Raw genomic sequence first — 20019 nt, forward strand, 5'->3', positions numbered from 1 at the left:
AGGGCAGAAGATTGGCTTATGTTTATTGGCCTTTAGAAAGATAAGATGATCAAACTGAAAGCTGAAAGACTCCGACGGGGGTGTCAGAGTGGATGTGAGAGGATGGTTCCCCAAGGAAAAGGAAGTGTCAAAATCCAAAGGGCAAAGTTTCAGAAATAAGAGCTTTTATTCAGATGAAGACTTGATTTTCTTAGAGTTGATGACACTTTGGAACTCTCTGTCTCAGAGAACTGTGGAGAATGATTAATTTAATAAATTCAAGGTGGAAGAAGAAAGACATTTCAAGTATACAGGAGTCAAGAGGTAAGCATAGGGTGCAGGAAAAGTAATGAGTCCAAGATTGGATCAACTATGTTCTTACTGAATGCCAGGTTTCTTAATGAACTCCAGGAATGAATAGGCCTGGTTCTATTATCTAATACCCTCCTCTTCTGAAGATAATGGATATGTGTTTGTCCAATACTCCAGTTCTTCAACCAAGTGGCCTGGCATCTCTTTCATGTACAAGCTTTCAAAGAAAATATGGAAAGATTATCTATAGTTGAGAGCACAGTAACATTACATTGTGCTCTCACAGTGCACGTACAATGGCTGAAAAATTCTATTGCGTGACACAATCTGATTTAAATGCTATGCAAGTGGAACTCAAAGCTTAAACATTTTTTCTAAGAGGTCACTGATATACACACTGGTGTCAATCAATGCATGCTGTAATTTTATTTAAAATATGAATTGGACAATGCACCTCATCTTAACCAGGGGTCAAATCTGCTTAACGAGACTCAGTTCTACCTGGACAGATGTCAGGGATATGGGACCCAAGGTTAATGTTCCTGTTTTATTTTCCACAGTAATTATCTCCACTCATTGCCACTGCCTTTCATCTACTAATCTACCCTATCTTTTCTCACAAACCCTACTTCAATCTCTTCCCTGCATTCAACACTAATTTCTCCCCGTCTACCATTTCTCCCAAATCTTCATAGCCATTCACCCTTTGATATCTTTACATCATCATTCTTTCCCAAACCTTGTCTTCCACAGTAGTGGATTTCTACCCCTCCTACACAATTTGTTGCTAAAATCCTCCACTCAAAAGAGAAAATCACAGAGGAAAGACCATTACCTACCATTTTACTTTCAAAAAGAGATTCTATGTGATTCAAAGCTTTCTGTGCTTTGATGGGGTTGCAAATGGTAAAATGTAGGGAGCCTTGTAGCCTGACCATTGTCATTTCCCATGTACCATCTCTCTGACAGGTGCAAATAGGTGTAAATTTCCAGATGGTGTTACTTGACATAAGAAAGGAACAACAATGTCTTTTGCCTCTCTATCTGCTATAATCCAAATTATGCCCTGTCTGAGATTGCCTATGTCAACAAAGAGCAAGGGCTGTACCTGGCATCTTCCCGATCAGTTCACCCTGAATCTGCCATGATGCTGAGCTGAGTCTGTAGAACCTTAATATTTTTTGCTTGGTGCCTTTCCTTCCTCAATTTCTATTCACATTTCTCCATTCCTGCTGTCAGTTTTGCTGAAAGTATAACCAACACCTCAACTTCCTCATGACATCGGCAAATCTTGCTGAACTACATGGATTGTACTATCATGGAGCTGAGGCAAATCTGTCTTGTACAGATTCCAACTCTCCCAGAACTGGCCCAAATACCCAGCAATATGTCACGCACCTCCCAAAGAAGTGAGCTCCTTTGGTGTCACAGCTTAAGTCATTAGTTTATAATAATGACTGAATATAGATTTTAGACAGCTAATGTAATGTATCCTTTCAAATTTAATTCTTAAAAGTTAAATCTTTGCCTTAATGTCAAAATCCACAAATGAGCCAATCCAGGCAGCATCCTGGTAAATCTCTTTTGCATCCTTTCCAAAGCCTCCACATCCTTGCTGTAATAGGGTGAAAATTACAAAATATTTCTTAAAACAATTCACTATTCACATACTTTTCCAAAACATTGCTCAATTTGCCCCTCAACCGACATAACTGGTTTCTTATTTAAAAGTTCAAGTCGCGTGATTCCAGTTTCAAAGGATTCAAAGTACACTTATCATCAAACTATGTATGCAGTATACAACCCTGAGATTCCTCTTCCCACAGACAGCTATGAAACAAGGAAAATCTATGGAACCCATTCAAAGAAAAAACATCCAGTAACCAGAAACCAGAGCACATCATAACAATAAAACAGAGTCCACAATCCACAAACCGCGTCAACTAAACCTTGCTCCAGCACCATCCTGACAGCATTGAGGAAGACAAATCACTCAACGCAAGGATCTTCCTTTAACAGCATTGCTTTCAAACTCAACTTAATTCAGCTTTAAAACAGTCTGCTCCACTTTACTCCCTCTGCAAAGTCCACTTATCTTCCTTTGCAGTCTCTGATCTATGTTTCTCATTTTGTCCTCTTACTCTTTTCTATCACCAGGGGAAGAACTACTTTTTACAATGTGTTCCTTCCAAATCTGAAGCAAACTTTCATCACCCTAGGCACTACTCTGCATCCGTTTCCCTTTCTGAAGAAGTCTTGGGATGTATATGAATACACTGTTGCTACAGCTGTAGCCAGTTATATTTCACTCTGTACAATAGGTGGTGCTCATTCACAGGTAACATGCAAGTGAGGAGATTTTGACCAATGCGTTGTTATATGTGACTCAACATTCAGCACTGTACCTGGCTGCCAATGGTCCATTTTATCTCTAACAGCAGTACTCAAAATGACAAGCTCAAATCCAGAAGTAAAATATCATAATCCTCTCCGGTTAAATTCAAAGCCAGGAATATTGCTAAATGTTTGAAAGTGGTTCTGAGCTATTTTGTACCCTTTAAAAGGTTGTTTTATGGCAGAAACGCTGCTAAATAAAATCCATTTAATTATAATGCCCAAAATAATTACAGCATTTGAGTTGTTGCTTTTCACAACTCCATTTTAAATAATCTACGATCAACATGAAAAAATGCCCAACCTGGTGGAGACAATGAGAATGTCAGCTGGAAGACGTTGTCCATTGGTGACCATTACAAAATCCCCCACCGCAACCTGCAAAAAAAAAATTAAAGAAATTGGCCATTTGTAAAAGCAGCTGGCAGTAGAAAACAACCAAGCCACAGATATCACCGGTGTTGCCGTAAATGACGGGCTTTATCTTAGTACTTCATATTGTCCAGTGATTTAGACATTTATGAAAGACCAATCAGAATACCGGTAGTTGTTTAAAATACTATATTTCCCAATTTAGCATTTCCTAAAATATATATAACATCAAAATTAAAGGTGCTCAAAGTTTGGGAGATCATAACACTTAAAGCTCAACAATATTTCCAAACCAATTAAGTGCATTCAAAAAGTTGCTAAGACTGATGGCCTCATTAGTTAGGTTATTATAAAGTTTAACAACAAGTTTGTGATTGCTATATCATATCTCTGAGAACTCACTTCCATTGTGTAGTATTAGAATGCCAGTTACTTTTCACATTATTCATCAAGAATTTTCTTGACAGCTTTTAAAGACAACTTTAAAATTTGGCCTGAAGGTGATATTTCAAAATGAAAGACAATGTTTTGTTTCAACCCAAATGAACCCTAATCCAATAATTATTTTTCTTTCTCTTTCCCAGAACCAATTTTGGAAAGAATTGACTCTAAGAAACTAAATAAAGTTTACTGGTCTTCATTTCCACATCACTCTCTAGATCAGCCAGGATTCCACTGAACCCTAGAGTTTCACGAGAGGTCGCATAAACATTTTTTGAACTTTGCACATGTGTGAGCAAGCTTTTTCTTGTTTAACAAGCAAGGATAGAAATCATCTCACTTCAGTTGAAGGTGACATCCATATGTGCTTATCTCAGGTTCAACCTGGAATTGAGTATTTGTGCAGAAAAAAAACAAGCACAGGTTTCACATGCTGGGCCTGTATTTGAGCCTGATCATGTCACTTAGTAAGAAAATGTTTTTACAAAGTCCTGTATAAAATTGTGTCTGAGGTTATATTTTTATTCATATTGCTTTGGCTTATAGTTTTTAGTAACCCTACTATTCAACATTGTTAAAAATTTTCATGTTGTAAATAGCATTAAAATCAATTTACAACTTTCATTTAAATTAATCTACCAAGCCTAACATTTGAAAAATTAAATCTCAGTTATTTATCAGAAATTTATTATGTTTCCCTTTTGAGTCCTTAAAATTTATGAAAGGGAAAAAAAAGAGATTAATTTCAAGAAAAGCAAGCTAAGCTTAACTACCTGCTCTTTTTCAAGAAAGGTTGGCTAAAAATTAATTCTCTACTCAAAAGAGCATTGCAAATTATTTTTGGATTATTATATCTACAACTTACTGATCATGTTAATGTACCGTGCACTGTAGATATAATAATTATTTTTTACATAGGGGATCCCTGAGACCTGAAAATTATTTGAAGGGTTTCTCCAAGGCAAAATGGTTGAGAAAGGCTGATCTAGACAGACTGAATGTTGACTAGTTTCTGATATTTTCTGTGTTAAGTCTTATTTGCAGCATCTGTCACATTTCGTGTTCATTATGGACAGCATTTTTTACAGTGACGATTTCTTGCATAAGTTTGATTCTTTATTACAAGTAAACTAAGCCAGCCGGTGGTATAGTGGCATCCACACCGGGCTTTGAGATATGTCCTAGTGCTTATTGTCCTCGGTGGGGGGGGGAAACAGACAAGGGCTGGCAGTAGTTCACACTGGATAAGTATGGAGCTATTGTGTTTTTTGTAGATAACATTTTGTAAATATTGACATATTTCTTTTCACTAATTTTCATAAGTTTGATTTTTGATGCACCTAATAAACACCCTTACACTAAAGTGCTAGGCAACTCCAGCCATTTACGTGGTCGTAACCCACATATCTACCAACTGTCCCACACTATATTCCACTTGACCCTTCTTTGCCCATTCTCTTAAACTGTTCAAGTCATTCTATAGACTCCCAGCTTATTCAGCACTACCAGCCCCTGCACCTATCTTCACATCGCCTGCAAATCTAGGCACAAAACCATTAATTCTATCATCCAAATCATTGATATATAATATGATAAGAATTGATCCCAACACCAACCCCTGAAGAACACCCGTAAACCAGAAGAGGCCCTCTTTATTCCCACTCTTTGCCTCCTGTTAGACAGCCAATCTTCTATCCATGCTAGTCTCTTTCCTATAATAGCATGGGCTCTTAGCTTCTTAAGCAGCTTCATGTACAGCACCTTGCCAAAGGCATTCTGACAATCCAATCACAGAACATCTATCAATTCTCCTTTGTCTATCCTGCTTGTTATTACTTCAAAGAGTTCCAACAGATTAGTCAGGCAAGACTTTCCCTCGAGGAAATTATGCTAACATTGACCTGTTTTATCATGTGCCTCCAAGTACCCTGAAAGCACATGCTTATCAATTGACTCCAACGTCTTCCCAACCACTGAGGTCAGTCTAATTGGTCCATGATCTTTCTTCTGCCTCCCTCCCTCCCTTCTTAAAGAGTGGAATGACACTTGCAATTTCCAGTCCTCTGGAATCATTCCAAAATCTATTAAAAAGTCATTACTAATGCTTCCACTATGTCTTCAACAACCTCTTTCAAAACCCTGGGGTGTATTCCATCTGGCCCAGGTGACTTATTTACCTTCAGATCTTTCAGCTTCCTAAGCATATTCTCCTTATTCTCCTCATTAATAGCAACTATACTCACTTCTGCCATCTGATACACTTGAATTTCTGGCTTACTGTTTCTGTCTTCCACGATGAAGACTGATGCAAAATACTTATCAAGTTTATCCGCTATTTCTTTGTTCCCCCATTACTACCTCTCCAGCATCATTTTCGAGTCATCTGACATCCACTCTTGCATCTATTGTACTCCTTACATATCTGAAAAAACCTTTGGTACTCTCCTTTATTTATATTATACCCTATGAAAAATCCTGGCAATCCTGGGCAATGTTTCTCACCCTCTGCATGCCACCTTGGCTGAACAGAGGAGCACTTTTAGTAATAGACAGTTTAGTAAGACACCTGCACTGCTCCAAAGAGTGCTACATGAGGTCATTCTTACCCTCAGCCATCTATATTGAGCCAACCTATAGCCAGGGAAGTGCTGACCCCCTCCTGTTAGACTGATAGTGGTAACTTATTTTTTATTCTTTCTACCTCTCTTCTAATATTCATATCTGCACACTTGTAATGCTACTGTAACACTGCAATTTCTTTTGGAATCAAAAAGTATATCTACTGGCTAGCTTATCTTCATATTTCATCTTTTCTCTCATTTTATTAGTTGTCCTCTCTTGGTGTTTTAAAAGTTTCCTAATCCCTCAAATTTTCAACGAATTTTTGCTATTATTATATACCCTCTCTTTTGTTTTTATGCTATCTTTGACTTCCCTTGTCAGCCACAGTTGCCTTATCCTCCCTTAAGAATACTTTTTCACCTTTGGGATGTATCGGTTTGCCTCCAAATTGCCCCCAAAAACTCCAGCCGTTGTTGTTCTGCCATTATCCTTGCTAATGTTCTTTTCCAATCAACTTTGGCCAGCTCCTCTTTCATGCCTCTGTAATTCCTTTTACTCCACCGTAATACATAACATTGCCCTTGTTACATGCCTTTTCTATCTCCCATTGTAATTTATATCCCACAACCTGCCTACTGTTCAGAGCCCTGTATACAATTCTCATCAGTAGTTTCTTAAGTCTACCCAAAAGGATTCTTCACCTTCCAATCTTGTCACCTCTTCCAAAGGATTTGATTTGATTTCATTTTTTTTTTTAACCAACATAGCGACCCCATCCCCTCGGCTTACCTGCTTGTCCTTTTGATATAATGTGTATTGTTGAATGTTAAGCTCCCAACTATGATTCAGCAAATGCAGGCTCAGAGTCAAACACCTCTCATCTGTTATCCTTTTCATCCCCAGAATTATTCTCGTAAGCCTCCTCTGGACCCTCTCTAATGCCAGCATATTTGTTCATGGATAAGAGACCCAAAACTGATCACAATACTCCAAATGTGGTCTGACCAATGCATTATAAAGTCTCAGCATTACATCCTTGCTCTTGAATTCTAGAAATGAATGCCAACATTGCATTTGCTTTGCTTATTTCTACCTTAACCTGCAAGTTAACCTTCAGGGAATCCTGCACGAGGACTCCCAAGTCCGCTCACACCTCTGATTTCTGAATCCAATCACCTTTAAAAATACTCCACGCGTTTATTAGTTCTATTAAAGTGCATGACCATACAGTACACTTCCCTGCACTGAATTCCATCTGTCCCTTCTTTGTCCATTCTCCCAATCTGTCCAAGTCCTTCTGCAGACTCCCTGCTTCCTCAACACTACCCATTTTTCTATCATCCTATCACTATTCTATCACTCTCACTCTGCCTGTCTTCCTATGATCCACAAACTTGTTACAAAACCATCAATTCCACATCATTAAAATAAAATGTGGGAAGTTTCAGAGCCAGCAGCAGGAAACCTCTGGTCACAGACAACAGACCAGAAAAGGCCCCCTTTATTCCCACTCTTTGCCTTCTGTCCATTCTAGTTAACCAATCTTCTGTACATACTATACATTTCCTATAACAACGTGGGCTCTTTTCTTGTTTAGCATCCTCACATATAGCACTTGTCAAAGGTCTTCTGAAAATCCAAGAAAACAACATCTCTTTGTCTATCATGGCTCAAAGAATTCAAAGAGATTTTTCAACCAAGATCTCCCCTTAAGGAAACCATACTGACTTCCGTCTACTTTATCCTGTGCCCCCAAGTACCCTGAAACCTCAACCTTAATAGTGACATAATTTTTTTCTCCCACACTTCTTGACAAGTGGAGTAGTATCTGCAGTTTTCCAGTGCTTCGGAACCACTCCAGATGTAGTGATTCTTGAAGAACACTAGTAATGTCTCCACAATCTCTACAGCTATCCCTTTCAAAACCCTGGGGTGTTGTCCATGAGGTCCAGCTGGATTATCTACTTTTGCTGCTTTCAGTTGTCCAACCATGTTCTCCTTAGTAATAACAACTACACTCATTTCTGCATCCTAACACTCTTGAATTTCTGGCTTACTGTTGGTGTCCTTCACAGTGAAGACAAAATATGTTTTCAGTTCATCCACCATATCCTTGATCCTCATTACTACCTCTCCAATGTCATTTTCCAGTGGTCTGATATCCACTTTTCCATCACTTTATATATCTGAAATATTTATGTGAAAATACTTTTGGTATCCGCTTTTACACTATTGAACAGCTTACCATAGTTCAGGTTTTCTCTTCTCATTGCACTTATTTGCCTTCTGTTGGTTTTTTAAAAGTTTCCCAATCTTCTGGCTTCCCACTAATTTTTGCCAATTTATGCTCTCTCTTTGGCTTTTATGCTATCATTGACTTCTCTCAGCCACAGCTGCCTCATCCTCCCTTTAGAATGCTTCTTTTTGTTTAGGATGAGCTAATCCCATGTCTATCAATCATCAACTGTTGTGAAGCATTGCACAAATGATTTACCCAAGCAACAGATTTAAATGAATCACTGAATATCATATCAAGAGCTTCTGCACTACGTCTTTTATATTTTCTCTTAAAAATGTCAGTATTTGTAAAGGGCTGCAAAGCAAAAACTATGTACTAATAAATTACTTACAGTGCCTTGTAAAAGTATTCAGTCCCCAACCCTCTGTTCACATAAATGAGTATTACAATCAGAGATTTTTGATCAATTTAACTGAGAAGTTTTATTTGTGAACCACATACTCTTTCTTCACAGTAGAGCCCCAAAATGAGGAAAATTGTAAAACATGCAACACTAGAACATTCTGAAACTGAAATTTTCAAAAGTACACATTCCCCCTTTGCTCAGTACTTAGTTAAACCACCTCGCAAAACTACTATGGCCTTTTTGGACAAGTCTCTATTAGCTTTGCACAATGTGATGGAGCAAGGCACTGTATAATCTTGACACAGGCTGACAGTATCCTGGTCAACTGTTGCAATATGATTAAATTTCTCCAAGATAAAACAAAGTAGAATATTATGAAGTAGAAAGATAAGTTACAAGTTACATAATACTGACTTGTAATGTAGCCTTAAGCTGAACCTTGGGTCTGACTTCATGTTCAATTAATCAGACCGATAATCATTCGAAATTTCTATTGCACTTAAGAAGGAATCAATCAATAACCAGCAGACCAACCTCCTTCTCAATACAAGAATTAATATTAGGCAATAACTGCTTTAAATATTGGTGGGAAGATGACGAAAGTCACAACACTTCATATTAATTTTGAAATAATTTAATTACCTGGTCTGAAAGTCCAAATTAAAATGATTAAGATAAATCAGATTTCTGTAACAACCTTTGAGAATATTTTGCACATCTAAAACACATACCTCTTTCCAAATAACCGTCTCCCACTTGCCATCTTTCAAAACTGGAAAAGGAATTCATCTTTGTAATAGCAACTAGGGTAGAAAACTTAAAACTTTACTTCTTGCTTTATCTATTTAAATGTTCACATTTCATTACAATTCATATGAAATCTTGCAAGATAACTTTTCAACCAAAATACATTTTAAAAAGTAAATAGAATAATGGATTTCTATTAGGGTATTGGGGATATTTTCATCAGTTCATTTATGATCAAGCTGCAAAATTATCTTTATTAGAATGATTTTTATCTAACATTGTCCAGTCAAAGTGGGAGGAATGGCTGGGTGCTGATACTTCTTCAGATTATGTGTCTCCCTGCCTGCTTTCCGTTATTAATGATCAAAGTTTTCTACAGATTTTGAAGATAATAATAGCTTAGGAGATACACCAATTCTAAATCCAGTTAGTTTAATTACTCTAAATGCAAGTGCAATTACAGATGGCTAAAAAACATCCTGATGAAAGGTCTCAGCCCAAAATATCAAAATTAATCCCCCCCCCCCCGATATAATGTGTGATCTGGTGAGTTCCTCCAGCATTTTGTGTGTTGCTCAAAGTTCCCAACATCTGCAGAATCTTTTATGAAGGTGGAACAACAGGAAACACATTAGCTTTTAAGTTAATGATTTTTTCGCACCAAGTCAAAAATTATCAGATTAAAAATTCAAACTTTGTGCTCAGAGTGTACAGAACACTGGAATTATCCATCATCTAGTTCAGTCAATGATACCAGGAATCTTGGTACTATTTACAGGAATTTGTCATTAATGGTGAAAAATTATCTTTTATGTTATTGACTATACTTGAAGCAATCTTCTCTTGCACAGAGAAATGTGCAAATACAAAAAAAAAAAATTGGGCTCATCCTTTCCTTTTGTCCTAAAGCTAGCAGCAAAAAGTCTTAAAAGTCCTCTGTTTAATTAGGGCATTCAATTTAATTCTCACCCAAAGGTCCCATCTCCTTAAATTCACGACCAAGTTATTTTTTCATATTATCAAAACAAATGAAAAATTAGCAGTAAACAGAGAATACTTCTACTGTCCAATCATTGTTTGAGTCCTCTCATTGTCTACTCCAATAATAATCTGAAAACAAGAATATTCTCCACTAGACAGCTTTCCTCTAATTAAAAGTAAGATTTAGGGCAGGATAGCACACCCAGGCAGTCCACACAACAGGAACTTTCAACAGTTTCATTTAAAAACTATGTTCATCAGACTGCAGAACTCATTAAATGCAATTTTTGTATTGACTTTAACTTTGGTATAACTAAATCTATATCTATATCTCAAAAATTATTATTGAATAAGTAGAACAAACTTTCATGGTTCATCGCCATGCAATATGGTTTATAGTTGAAATTTAAATTAAAAACAAAAACCTTCTGGTAAATACTCCCTCATGTCAGACATCCAAATTGACTGCATCTGACGATGATGATCTTTGTGATCTGCTTTATCTATTCATTTTGTTTAAATGGGAATTTTATGTTTGGTCTGACAATAAAACGTAAGTAAGAACAGAGTTCCTCTAGCATTCTGATTCCAGTGTTCGACTACATAGGCACTCACCTTTTATTTTCTTCTTGTTGACATCATTATCAGCTTTATGTCTTTTCTATAACAAAGCAAACAGAATTCAATGCTTCAAAAGTAATATAAAGAATTGTAACTAAGACTCTCTTGTGACATTGGACTGCTCATGAAGTAACTATACAGTACTGTATCTAGTTATTTACACAAAGAACAGGGAATAGTACAGCACAGGAACACCTCACCAAACATGATGCCAAATTAAATTAGCATTCCCTACATACTCAGGTGCCTACCTAAAAACACCACGATCATACTCCTGACAGAATTAAGAATTCTGAGCATTTACTACTCTGTATAAAGGAAAATTTGTCCTTCACACCTCCTTTAAACTTGCCCATTCTCACCCTAAACCAATGTCCTCTAGTATTTCACATCCCTAACTTGAAAAACCAGTTTTGACCATCTAACTATCCATTCCTCTTAGAAGTTCATAAATTTCTATCCGGTTAGCTCTTAGCCTCCAATAATAAAGGTTTAACTCCAAGCATCAAGGCCAATCCCGAGATCATAATCCCATCAGACTGTTTTCTGATTTTGTGGATAGAACTAGACATCACTGCTCCACATGATACCATTTGAAGTAGACAGGTACAAAGTTTATGGAAAAATATGCCAGCATTTTGCCCCAAGTTAACTATGGCCAATGGTAAAGGCACATCTGTAATTCTTAAAATCAAGATTTAAAGATGTGTATTGCTCGCTCATCACTAATCACAAAATCAGAATCAGTGGTACAGAGATACAAACTAATAATTAATCAAACACTAAGTAAATGGTTTTTGATAGATATTGAAGCCCTGGTTAAGAAAAAAAGGTGTATAGCTGGTATAGACAGATAAGGAACTTGGAGTACAAGAAATGAAAGAAAACACTTAAAGAAATCAGGAAGGCTAAAAGAAGGCATGATGTTGCTATAGCAGACAAGGTGAAGGAGAATCCTAAGGGTTTGTACAGATATTAAGAGCAAAAGGATTGCAAAGAGGAAGAGCAGAATGGAAATATATGCACAGAACCAAAAGAGATGGGGGAGATCTTAAAGTTATTTTTTTAATCAGCATTTACTCAAGAGATCTCTGAGTCAACAGAAGTGAGGCATAGCAGCAGCGAGATCATGGACCCTATACAGATTACAGAGGAGGAGGTGTTTGCAGTCTTCAGGGTGAATAAATCCCCAGGGCCCGACAGGGTCTCCCCTCAGACCCTGTAGAGCAAAGCAGAGATACCTAAACCATCCGTAGCGACAAGTGAAGCATCAGAGGATTGGAGGATCAAAGTATTGAGTACAGTCGGCCCTCCTTATCCACGCATTCCACATGCACGGATTCAATCAACCGCGGATTGGGAAAACCCGGAAGTTCTCTCTCCTGCACTCGTTTCAGCATTGTTCGCCTCGCATCTTGTTCAGTCGCTACTTTGTTTCTGTGAAAAAATGGCTCCTAAAAAGCAATTAAGTGGTCAAAGCAATTCCTCAAAGGCTAAGTAAAGTGCTATCTCTCGCTGAGGAAGTAGAAATCTTAGATCTTTTGAAAAGTGGCATGTCACTTTGTGGTGAACTACATATACCTGTCTGGACACGCCCCCTGATGACTGCTCCTGTGGCTCCTCCCACAGACTCCTGTATAAAGGTGATGGAGGTCTCAGCCCGGCCTCTCAGTCTCCAGGATGTAGTATAGTGGTCACTCACTGCTTGTTCCTTCTTCCAGTCAATAAAAGCCGATACCTCACTTTTACGTCTCAGAGTGAGTTATTGATGGTGCATCACACTTGCTGAAGTGTTTGATGATGCAAAGAAAAAGAAGAAATAGCTTCCTACAACAATGATACTAACTAAAGTATTTGCAGTTGTGAAGTCTTGACCTTCAATGCTTGAAGATCCTCAGCCCTCAACCTCCACAGATCCTGACTTTAGTATTATTGAGCCTCCTCCAAAGCATCCTCGTTCCCTAAACAAGACAGTGTAACAACTATTTACATAGCATTTCCATTGTATTAGGTATCATAAGTACTGTAATCTAGAGATGATTAAAAGTGTTACAGTACTTGTTTGAGCATTGTTCGCCTCGCGTCTCGTTTATTCGTTACTCGTGTTGTGAGTGAGAGGAAGGAGTTTGAGGCTAGTAAGGGATGGCTGGCTGGCTACGTAAAGCGCTACAGCCTCAAGAACTTAAAGATCATGGGAGAATCGGCATTGGCTGATGCCGAGGCAGCATCAGCATTCCCAGAAGAGCTACGATGGTTGCGTCTGTACTGAACATGTACAGACTTTTTTTTCGTGTCATTATTCCCTAAACAATACAGTATAACAACTATTTACATAGCAACACACACAAAATGCTGGTGGAACACAGCAGGCCAGACAGCATCTGTTGGGAGAAGCGCTGTCAATGTTTCGGGCCGAGACCCTTCGTCAGGACTGACAAAGGGTCTTGGCCCGAAATGTTGACAGCGCTTCTCCCTATAGATGCTGCCTGGCCTGCTGTGTTCCACCAGCATTTTGTGTGCGTTGCTTGAATTTCCTGCATCTGCAGATTTCCTCATGTTTGTATTTACATAGCATTTACATTGTATTAGGTAATACAAGTAATCTAGAGATGATCTGAAGTATACGGGAGGACGTGCATAGATTATATGCAAATACTACACCATTTTATATAAGGGACTTGAACATCCGCATTATTTGGTATCCACGGAGGGTTGAGAGTTCTGGAACCAATCTCCTGCAGATAAGGAGGGCCGACTGTACAGGGGTTGGGATATAATGCTGAAGGGTATAAGAACATTTGGTGAGGCCTAATCTGGAATAGTGTGTGCAATTTTGATCACTTACCTACAGGAAAGATATAAATTGGTTTGAAAGAGTACAGAGAAAATTTACAAGGACATTGCCAGGATTTGAGGACCTGAGTTATAAGGAAAGATTGAATACGTTAGAATTTTATTCACTAGAAATTGAAAATTAAGGAGAGATTTGATGGAGGTATACAAAAGTTTGAAGGATATAGATAGGGTGAATGCAAGCAGGTTTTTTTCCCACTGAAACCGGGTGAGACTATAACTAGAGGTTATGGGTTAAGGGTGAAAAGTGGAATGTTTAAGGGGAACATGAGGGGAAACTTCTTCACTCAGAGAGTGGTGAGAGTGTGGAATGAGAAGTAGTGGATGCAAATTCAATTTTAACATTCAAGAGCAGTCTGGTTAGGTACATGGGTAGGAGGGGTATGGAGTGCTTGTGGTCTGGGTGCAGGTCACTGGGACTAGGCAGCTTAAATGGCTCAGCACAGACTAGATGGGCCAAAGGGCCTGTTTTTGTGCAGTAGTTTTTATGACTCTATAACTGTGTGACCAGATTTTAAGTTTTGTCAGCTTCTTTCATCACATTTAGTTCTGTAGAATAAAAACTGAAAATGTTCTCAGCTTTCAGGTGGCCAAGCAGCCAACGACATACTTGGTTCCACCTCAGTCCCTTAACCGTTGACTGTGTATATTTTATCCTGGTTTGTTCTCCAAAAGTGGAGCATCTCACACCTTGCCTGCATTAAGTCCTATCTCCCATTTTTCAGCCCATTTTCCCAGCTGGTCCAGATGACTTTGCAAACTTTGATAGCCTTCCTCACTGCCTACTGTGCCTTCATTCTTGGTGTCATCGGTAACTTTGCTGATCCAGTTTACCACATTGCCATCCAAATCATTAATATCGATAACATACAATAATGGACCTTGTTCACACCAATAGTCACAGGCCTCCAGTCCGAGAAACAGCCATCTACTACCATTCTCTGGCTTCACCCACTGAGCCAGTATTGAATCCAGATGATTACTTCATCTTGAATGTCAAGTGACTTAACCTTCTGTGTCTAGAGATCTTGTTAGATACGTTTGAAAAGAGAACAAGAAAAAGATGTCATAGATGACCACGAATTTTGATGCTCCCACAACAGCATTTATGAATCAAACTACATTAATGTCCTCTGTGTATACATAGTCTCCTTTTTATTGATAAGGAAATTGGAGCTAGCACAGCAGGTAATGGAGTTAACCAAGCCGATAATGGCAACTCTTAAATTAAGAGTTTTTGCTTTGAAACCTTTATGGAGGAAAATATTTAATCAGAGTATTAAAGGTAATTTGCTTTCCTTTTTCCTTTTGGATTTACTCATCAATAAAAATGTCAACTGTTGACTCCAATATAATGTGCCCTGTCAGGGGTGGTGGTAGAGGCAGATACATTAAGGGCATTTAAGAAACTTTTAGTTAGGCACATTATGATAGAAAAAAAATGGAGGGCTAAGTAACGGTGTAGGGTTAGAGTAGGTTAAAAGACCTGTGCTGTAATGTTCTATGTTCTAATGAATTATTATAAAGAATTAGATTACTGTATTTATAATCTTTCATAAACTCATCCTGCTATGCATCATCCACCCTCCCTAAGCATGCCCAGGCATATCTGGACAAGAATAGAAAACTTTTCAGCTTATGTTGTGGGCAACATTTTGATATGCTTGAATTATGAATTGAAATAACAAATACAAGCAATTTCAAAATAATGGTGCATGATAAGGAAATGTCATGGTGATTTTCATGATTAACAGCCCAAAATCCACCAGATACACCCAAACATATTCAGGAAGAAAAATCTTTGTCTAGTGTTTGTAATCACACTGGGAGCTTTAAATTTAAGTTTGCTGATGACACCACAGTAGTTGGCAGAATCAAAGGTGGTGATGAATCAGCATATTGGACGGAGACTGACAATCTGGCTGAATGGTGCCACAACAACAGCTTCTCACTGAATGTCAGCAAGACCAACGAGTTGATTATTGACTTCTGGTTTCCTACTCTTGAAGTCCATGAGGCAGTCCTCATCAGGGGATCAGAGGTGGAGAGGGTCAGTAATTTTAAATTTCTTGCCATTATCATTTCAGAGGGTCTGTGCTGGGTCCAGCACATAAGTGTCATTACGAAGAAAGCACAGCAATGCTTCTATTTAGAAGTTTGCAAAGATTTCGCATGTCACCTAAAACTCTGACAAATTTCTTATGTGCTGGACCCAGAACAGACCCTCTGAAATGATAATGGCAAGAAATTTAAAATTACTGACCCTCTCCACCTCTGATCCCCTGATGAGGACTGCCTCATGGACTTCAAGAGTAGGAAACCAGAAGTCAATAATCAACTCGTTGGTCTTGCTGACATTCAGTGAGAAGCTGTTGTTGTGGCACCATTCAGCCAGATTGTCAGTCTCCGTCCAATATGCTGATTCATCACCACCTTTGATTCTGCCAACTACTGTGGTGTCATCAGCAAACTTAAATTTAAAGCTCCCAGTGTGATTACAAACACTAGACAAAGATTTTTCTTCCTGAATATGTTTGGGTGTATCTGGTGGATTTTGGGCTGTTAATCATGAAAATCACCATGACATTTCCTTATCATGCACCATTATTTTGAAATTGCTTGTATTTGTTATTTCAATTCATAATTCAAGCATATCAAAATGTTGCCCACAACATAAGCTGAAAAGTTTTCTATTCTTGTCCAGATATGCCTGGGCATGCTTAGGGAGGGTGGATGCTGCATAGCAGGATGAGTTTATGAAAGGTTATAAAAGCACACACACTGTTCTATGCCTTGTGTTTACATGTATATTGGATTGCAATTACGTGGATGCGCATGCTTTACACGCATAGCATATTGTGTGCACTCATTATGATAAAGCAAATGTATTTACAGGAGTACTTGTGACAGCAAACTATCTTGCCAATATTGCAACCCCCTTGCTAGTTTCTGTTATATTTGTAGTGAGTATGTGCTTAAGTCTCAAAGACGGAGCAGGACTCCTCTCATTAAGAAGGCCCATGAGCTCTACATTGGGTGTAAATTTGGCAACCAACACAAAGCCTGGGCTTTGTTGAGCATTTGTTGAGCAAAATGCGCTGTCCATCTTAGAGCTTGGTTCGGAGGTCAATACCATCCACTATCCCAATGATTTGGTGAGAGTAGAAGGGTCATGTGACAGACTGCTATTTAGGTCTGACCGGTTAATGTGGTTTCTCTGCTAAAAACAAGAAATCTCCTTTCACTTGTGCTGCATGACGATAGTCTTCCAGTACTGAAGCCACTGGAGACAGAGTCTAGAGGCAGACAAAGATGCCATAATGTATGAACCAGGAATGGAAAATGTCGCTGATACTGTTAGAGATTTTGAACCCTTTATGTCGGGTGAGCCTCATCTGATAATTCAACCTGAGTTAAATAACCTGATCAGAGACTTGGATTTGTCAAAGGTAAAAAAAACATTACTAGGTTCAAGACTGCAAGGGTGGAATCTTCTATCACTGTGCTAAATAAGCTCAATACATTAAAAAATTATCGGCCACTCCGTAAGCAGTTGGTTGTAGGGCACAAAAGAGTGGCACATAAGCCACCTGTAGTCCCAGAGATATTTTTGCCTCCTCTTCATATAAAACTGAGGCTTGTGAAAAATTTTGTGCTAGGTGAACAAGGTGAAAGGTTTTGATATTTCTGACAGACATTTCCTAAAATAACTGATGCCAAGATTGAGGAAGGTATTTTATTGCTCCACAAATCAAACAGATCAAATCATCACAAATCAAATCATCAATGACAGGAAGTTCAAAGAACTTCTTGTGGAACTGGAGAAAATAACATGGAAGGCATTCAAGAATGTTGCTGAAAATTTCCATGGCAACTACAGAGCACCAAACTGCATGCAGCTGATTGACAAATGCTTTAAGCATTTAAAACTATGAAGTGCAATATGTCACTAAAGATTTATTTTCTACATTCCCATTTAGACTTCTTCCCTGCAAACCTTGGTGTTGTCAGTGACGATCACTGTGAAAGGTCTCACTAGGACATTGCAGTCATGGAGAAACCATATCAGGGCAACTGGAACTCATCAATGCTAGCTGATTATTGCTGGACACTAAGTGAGAAGCCTCGGACACCAAGAACAAATGGAGATCATCAACAAAACATTTATAGCTTAATTAAACTATTGCTAAGCACCAGCAATGTTATGCAATTATATGTATTATATTCAATATAAGTTAATTTCTTGTTTCTCCCAATTCCTACGTGACACGAATAGCCTGGAGTTATATTTGTGTTCAACTTCAAGCACTCTATCAAAACCCAAACAATTCCTGAGGAAGCAACACGTTTGAAAATAATTGCTGTCCAGTAAAACAATTTAAAGAATCAACACACATAAACATTTTGATATTCAATTTGAAAATATGAAAAATCTTAGACTACTCTTCATTTTGCTATTTCTCGTATTCGTTGTTACATCCATGGGTAATCATTCATTTCCATCATGAGACTGTGCCTGATGTGAGCTATTCAAATTACTATCCTGTGCAGAAGATACTACCTCCAGGGTTAGCAAATGGCTCTCAATTATGGTAAATCATTAACTAATACACTGGAAGTCTGACATGCTCCACTATAAATTCTGAAGCTATATATTGTCAATACAAGGAAGAATACAACTACTCTTGAATAGAAAAGTGGAAGTAGCACAGCAAAATATTAAGGAGAACATTATTTGAAATTATAACAAGAATTCAGTCTACCAGTGTTTTTACTGAAAACGTTTGGTCAATACTTCAAATCTGGCTCTCCACAAACCTCAGTCTGCCATTCCCTCCACTTACATAAGCTGCAGGTAGAAAGTCAATCTCACTAGCCCACTGGATCCCAGCATCCAAAGATTAGACAGTGATATGGGCACACATGGCTCAACAAAGTAGCTTTGCCCCTGTTGTCAATTGTAAAAAATAAACAGATGATTTAAAAAAAAACTCTTATTTTAATAGCTTTTAAAAAGAAAACTAAAACCACATGATTTTCAAAAAAAAACTTACCCTCTTTGCCTCTGGAATCTTAGCCTGACCACTCCACAGAAATCAGTGAGGTCTCTAATGCAGGTTCAGAGAAACAAATGGCTCCACTGATAGTTAAACAGCAGAGTGAACTAACAGATTCAGTCCTCAGAATCTGCAAGTCCAGGAACCACTGGCAACAGTCAGCAGGATCCAGCCACTGACACGAACTTTGTTTATTTCCTAGCACGCTCTTCAACAACCAGAACACTTCTGGCATTCGTCATTTTAACTTTAGCTTTCCTGCATCTGTAGAATTTTGCTTTTGGAACAAATACACTTTAATGTTTGGTGTTGGTCAAAGTTAGAATTCAAATATTCATAAAAGAACCCCAAAAAAATCATATGATTCTCTTACAGAGTTAATGATGTCAATGAACAGCTCAGGGACATTAACAGTTCCCAGGCTAATGAACTAATGGACAATTACTCATAACACAATCTAATTTCTGAATGCCCACTAACATCAGATTGCATACAATTCAATTTATAACCATCATAATTTATATCTCTTTGGTTCCAAATCCATCAGTCTTGTTTGGTTTCCTTATGCAAGCTGCTTTCAGTCGCTTATTTTGGACCCTGCAGGATGGCTACTTCCATTTTAACTATTTAAAAAGAAACCAGGAAATAAGGAATGAGATTTCCTATTGATCGCTAAAACAGACATTCCTACTTTACAGTCCTGTAGATCTACACAGACTGAGACTGCAGAATAAAATTGATGAGTATATGAGAATATTTCTGGCACTGAAAAATGAGAAAGAAATGGGCATGATTAATTAACTACTTTGCTGTGTCTATGAAACATGAATTATCTCTCAAGGGTTCTAAACGGTGGCAAGAAAAGCAGGTGAATGCAGAAGTCACAAAACTTTTAATGCTAGCAGGCATCAAATACCTTTGACAAATCTATTCAAAATCCTTATAGCCCCCTCGTAAATTTGGAAATCAATTTAATAAATCCTGATTCACCACAATGAAACAGCAAACAAACAGAATCTGGCGTTAATCGTGCTTAGGCAGCATTAATATGGGAT

General features: G+C 38.1%; 1 protein-coding gene across 10 annotated transcripts in view; it reads right to left on the reverse strand.

Moving 5' to 3' along the window:
* Positions 1–20019, reverse strand: part of atp8a2 (ATPase phospholipid transporting 8A2) — a 461717-nt gene that overhangs the window by 302672 nt on the left and 139026 nt on the right. For 9 of the 10 annotated variants that reach the window (XM_073043757.1, XM_073043755.1, XM_073043759.1 and 6 more), the window contains 3 exons: positions 11049–11094; positions 9437–9477; positions 2990–3063 (listed from right to left, as the gene is read on the reverse strand). In XM_073043757.1, the coding sequence (XP_072899858.1) occupies positions 2990–3063; positions 9437–9477; positions 11049–11094 (161 nt within the window). Of the gene's footprint in view, positions 1–2989; positions 3064–9436; positions 9478–11048; positions 11095–16170; positions 16287–20019 lie in introns of those variants that run through there. The other variant, XM_073043765.1, reaches the window with a different exon arrangement.

The sequence above is a fragment of the Hemitrygon akajei genome, chromosome 4, assembly GCF_048418815.1.
Source record: "Hemitrygon akajei chromosome 4, sHemAka1.3, whole genome shotgun sequence".
NCBI classification, from domain to species: domain Eukaryota; kingdom Metazoa; phylum Chordata; class Chondrichthyes; order Myliobatiformes; family Dasyatidae; genus Hemitrygon; species Hemitrygon akajei.